Source organism: Nanorana parkeri, unplaced genomic scaffold, assembly GCF_000935625.1.
Source record: "Nanorana parkeri isolate BGI_ZX_2015 unplaced genomic scaffold, ASM93562v1 scaffold503, whole genome shotgun sequence".
Classification (NCBI taxonomy): domain Eukaryota; kingdom Metazoa; phylum Chordata; class Amphibia; order Anura; family Dicroglossidae; genus Nanorana; species Nanorana parkeri.
In genome coordinates this window covers 346,986-352,578 of record NW_017306771.1, presented here as the reverse complement: position 1 = coordinate 352,578, position 5,593 = coordinate 346,986, and the positions used below count along the sequence as shown (strand labels likewise).

General features: G+C 44.2%; 1 protein-coding gene across 1 annotated transcript in view; it reads right to left on the bottom strand.

The window, feature by feature from the left end:
- POLA1 (DNA polymerase alpha 1, catalytic subunit) overlaps nt 1-5,593 on the bottom strand; it is a 282,895-nt gene that overhangs the window by 270,086 nt on the left and 7,216 nt on the right. Inside the window, exon 3 of the mRNA XM_018561137.1 lies at nt 2,598-2,694. Within this exon, the coding sequence (XP_018416639.1) occupies nt 2,598-2,694 (97 nt within the window). The remainder of the gene's footprint in view (nt 1-2,597; nt 2,695-5,593) is intronic.

Below are 5,593 nucleotides of genomic sequence, written 5' to 3'. Positions count from 1 at the left end.
GGGGGGGGGCGGGGGGGGAGTGCCCGGATATTTTTCTTTATCATGCCTCTGCAGTTCTGATCCGCATAGTTGACCGGTTCCACAAGGCAGTGGGTCAGATTAGAGGAGACTCCCTCCTTCTGGCCTCTACGCCTCCACCACACGCTGTCTCTCTTATCTACTCCATCCTCTCCCTCTCAGCCTCCCCTGAGTTGCCTACCTATACCTCTGCCTGGGAGCGAGAACTAGACACCTCCATTGTGCCTGCTGACTGGGAGAAGCCGTTTATCCTCACTCATTATCTCTCCATTGCTAGTCAGGCACATGAGAAAAATGTTAAAATACTCACCAGATGGTATAGATTTCCTGTGGCCCTCCATCATTACTACCCTACAGTGTCTGACTCCTGCTGGCGATGTGACGCCTCCCCAGGCCACATGACTCATATTTGGTGGAGTTGTTCCCGGATTCAGGGGTTCTGGCGGGGAGTGCTGAGGATCTACCTCAGAGTGACGGCTACTGAAATTGCAAACGGCCACAAGATTTTGCTGCTGTCAATGATCCCTGGTTCACTTAAGTCGGCAAAGGGTCTGCAGCGACACTTCCTCACAGCGTGCAGGTATGTTATTCCGTGCAACTGGTGTACTCCAGTGGTCCCCACCCTTGCTGAGTGGGTAGTAGAGATGGATCGTATTGCAGATCAGGAAGACCTCTTGGCAGGGGAACATGCAGCTGGGGACAAATTTGTTTCCACCTGGTTCATATGGACCGTTTTCAGAAACTCAGACTGTTTCCTGGCGGCACTCTACCCTTGAAATGCACGCCTGCGGACACTGCGGAGATGCCTGGCAGGGGAAAGGCGACATGCGTCCTCTTACCTGGCCCCTTCTCTGCTTCACCTGGCGTCCTCTTACCTGGCCCCTTCTCTGCTTCACCTGGTCTATCTCTCCCTCCTTTACTCCTCATCCTACACCCTCTACCCTTATCCCTTTCCTGCACACTTTTGCTACAAGTGATGCTAGTCATACCATTGTTAACCTCCCTGGCGGTATGATTTTTTTAATTCTATTTTTTTTCCCCCATTTATTTCGTTTTTGGCATTTTTTTTTTTTTTTTTTAATATCCCGCCGGTTCCGCCCCCCTGCGACGCGTACGCTCACAAGGGACGGAAGAGGGATGCCGGCATCGGCCGGAGAACACAGCACGGCTCGAGGGAAAAGGTGAGTAAATGCTATGCGCATTCCCGAGTGTAGCTCGGGGTTACCGCTTATGGTATGGAAAAGTAACTCCAAGCTACACTCGGGTGACCCGCCAGGGAGGTGAATAACTACAGCCCGTGGAGCACGAAAGGTCTGCTTTATACAGGACTCCCCCTACCATATTTTTAGGCCACATGATAAGTGAATCTGGGGTGAGATGACACGGATCTCCATGGGGTCTGTGCTGATACTGATGATCTCTGCTCTGCATGGTGCTGCTTTTATTACCGTCTGTTTTGGTACTGCGGTACAGCTCCCACACCGATATACATCCTGCTGATGTTCTCAGGTTTGATTTCACATTCCTTCTTTTGTGACTGATTCCTTTTTGTTTTGGTAAAATTGTCTATTTACCGTTTTATACTGTATTTAAAACCTTTAATAAAATCAGATTGAACTAAAATACACCTATGATAAAAAATGATAGACCTTTCATTTCTTTGTAAGTGGGCAAACTTACAAAATCTGCAGGGGATCAAACTGAATCGTACAAGCAGATTATAACGTGTGGTGAGCTTTGTTTTCTTCTGCCAAAAGGAAAAAAAAAAACACACCTCCTTTCTTGCTAACAATCTTTTTTTGTACAGTAACTCATGCACAGTGCAGTAAACGCTCCGGATATCTATAAGATGTACACCGTGCACAGTTGCCCGTTAAAATGTAGGGCTCAAGGGAAAATCAAGGGAGTTTATTTCCTCCATAAAGGTGTACTACATGTAACTTTGTCAATAAATGCATACACAAATAAAAAAAAAAATCTGCATTTCAGCATATTACAGAACACTATTTACTAAGAATACTAAACCTTGTATTTATTTAGTATCTCAGCTTAATCATTCCTAAATACATACCTTGTACCTGCACAACCCCTGGCCCTGAAACATGGGCATGCTGCACAATTAAAGCTCTAATCTGGAAGTCTAGCCAGACCGTTTCATCACAGGGTACAATGTGGGTACTCGCACTATACTGTGGCCAGTGGATACTACCAGTTCATACAAAAAAGACATTTTCCTTACACCCGGAGGCATCAGGTGTTAACAGGTTAAAGAGAACCTGCCACCGAGAAAAATTATGCAAGTCTACCTTTCTGAGTGACCTGGGACGCCGGAACCCAGGGTACTCAATATGCAAATACCAATTTCCAATGTCAAGTTCAGAACTCAAAGCTGCCTTTTACAAACTGACAATAGGTTCCCGCAGAGATCATCGTGTAACACAAACAATACCTCTAGGTACTTCAACTTGAATAACTTTTCCATAACATAGCTTTACTTTGAAGGTAACTCTATATCTAAATCATATTGGGAACCCATCATGCAGTAGTTATTCAACATTAGCTTTAACAAGGGAACTCACCATCATCAACTATCCAGTCGTCATCTTGACGTTCACGGACAATCTTTGAGTAAGATGCTTCATCTACTTCTTCATAAACACTTGTAAGTTCTTCCACCTGAAGAGAAAAGAAGGGATAGTTCAAACAAAATAAACATAAAACATTTTGGCACTTCCATGCACATGCTTTAAGAAACAAAACCGCTAATTGCCCAGCTCATGGCTTCTCCCTGCAGAGAGCGGGGTCTGTCATTCACCACTCCCAGCAAAGATTCCCTTCTACACTCTCTGTTCCTCCAGTACTGATGGTGGGGGTGGGCACAGCTGGCTCTGGCTCTATAGAGGCAGAGCCAGCTGTCAATCAAGCAGTGGGGTGGATCCTGACAATATTGTGCTGTCAGCATATAGTAGGCAGTAGCCCGCTATATGCCGAGTTTTGGGTCACAGAAGTACATTAGTAAAGGTCATCCTGTGACCCAAAAGAGAACTACGGCAAAAAAAAAAAAAAAAAGTTTGGCCATAGTTCTCTTTTAAAATGACATGCACATCCACAATGTGGTGAATGCCCGCTGACATCACCATTACTAATTATCCAGCAGTAATTTAGGAATGCTAGGTTCCCTACCTAGGTCTACCTTTTTAAAAGGGATGAACAGCATACTAAATGAGAAAAAAAATCCAATCTACCCAAATGGTAGCACCAGATGCAGATAGCTGATCATGCGTGATGATCTCTACCTACACATGTATATGCCCATGAACAGGGCACTGGACCTTCACATTAGGCTTCAAAGCGACGTATAATGTGACATGTAAGCCAATATGCAAAACAAATCCAACAGTTAGATGAAGGCGGCCTTTAAATGTCTTGCATGAGAGAAATGTGTGGGATTCCATTACAGATCTACTATGTCAGCAAGTCCTTGTCCACACCTAGACATTTTGAAGCTAAGTGCGACAAAACTGAATACAAGAAATGCCATTCATTTCAATGGCCCCTGTTCACACCTGAGCATTTTGGCAATGTCCTCAAGAACGGGCCATAATTTGGTCAATGTATGGCCACTAAGTCTGCAAAAGGTGATCATACAGCTTTACAGGCACCCAGAACACTTCTACAATGAAGCAGATAGGCCGCTTAGCAATTTTAAACAAGGCTGCAATCTTGTTTTAATGCGTTGACTGCCATGACCTTAATCCCGTCCCTAAAATTACATTTGGGTGACGTTCTACCTGAAAAGGCATATTTCACCTTTTGGGGAAAAATAAAAAGCACACGCATTAATTAAAACATTTGCATAATTTCATAATTATTTACATTGGACTCTGCAAAGCATTGCAACTTAGATCAGTGGATTGTGGGTGCAATTATTATTATTATACAGGATGTAGCGCCAACAGTTTGCACTGCCCTTTACAATATAAAGGAAAACATTACAGTTACACTACAAATCAAGTATACAACATGGTAAGGAGGGCCCTGCATGAGAGCTTACAATCTAAAAGGGAGGGGATCGCCTAAAGGCAGACAGAGTAGGAGATAGATGGCCAGGTTGGGGAGAGGAGTTCCAGAGGATCAGAGAGATTCTAGAGAAATCTTGGAGGCGACCATGGGAGGAGTTGACGCGGGAGCTAGAGAGCAGGAGGTCTTAGGAAGGAGCGAAGGGGGCGGTTAGGGTGATACTTTGGAACAAGGTTGGAGATATAGCCAGGGGCAGAGTTATTGATGACTTTGTAAGTAGTTAATATTTAGAATTTTATCTTTTGGGTTAGGGATGTCCCGATACCACTTTTTCAAGACCAAAGTACAAGTACCTCCCCTCACGTACTTGCCGATACCAATTACCGATACTTTTTCTTAAAGGGGCAGGTGACTTTTTTTTTTAAAACAATGCAGACTAATTATTTTAGGACAATTTCTTAATGATTATGAAGAACTTTAATTTAAGACTGTTTTAGAACAATAAAACATTTGTATTTGCTTTTACACAGCTGTCGTGAAAATACAAATCCGATCATGCATGTGCCTCTAGGATCATTTAACCTATTCATGTTAGCAGGGGAGAAATGTAACTTACTGCAGTGTACTGGAAGTGTGTACTATGAATCATTTAACCTGGTACACATTTCCAGTACACTGCAGTAATAGAGTTACAATTCTGCCCTGCTAACATGAATGGGTTAAATGATCCATAATACAACTGCATGTTATATACTATGGATCATGATTTAACCTATTCATGTTAGCATGGGAGAATTGTAAATCTATTGCTGTAGTGTAGTGGAGTTGTGTGCTGTATACATGTACTACATATACAGTACACACTGCAGCAATAGATTTACAATTTTCCTTGACTAACATGAATGGGTTAAATGATCCGTAGTATTACAATTACATGTTATTGCAGTGTGTAGTCTATATGCAGTACATATAGAGTACACACTGCAGACAATAATTTACTATTTTACCCTGCTAATACAATAAATCGTTCTTATGAGGGACCCCAGGCTCTCACTCACTGTTAGTTGCCTCGCTGGTGAGGTCGCGCTGTGCGGGAGAGCAGCGGCGAGTCGGCGCTGGTCCGGTGGGAGGAGCTCCAGGTGGGGTCCTAATTTAGCTGGCCTGCGAATGCTCTCAGGTCCTCTGGACAGTAGACCGGTGTCCTGTCGACGCTGAGAACTCATCCACCTCGCCAACCTCTGACGTCGCATCCGGGTACTGCCAGTAGGTCAGCTACACATAAGGACCTTCCGTGCACATATAAGTTTATTTATTGGTGTATTTATTTTAGTCGTTGAAATGGACAGCGCAAGCGCAGTGTTTAGTTCGCAAACTCGACGAGAAGGGCACTAAGCGCAGTGCATGGTAGTTGAACTGGACAGGAGCTGTGTGTAGTTGGAGAAGTTAACGGCCGTGAGAAAGGGACGCAGGCGCAGTGTGGGAATGTAATGATCGGTGAGTGGCAACGCATGCGCGGAAGGTCCTTAAGTGAAGCTGACAGACTGGCAGTACCCGG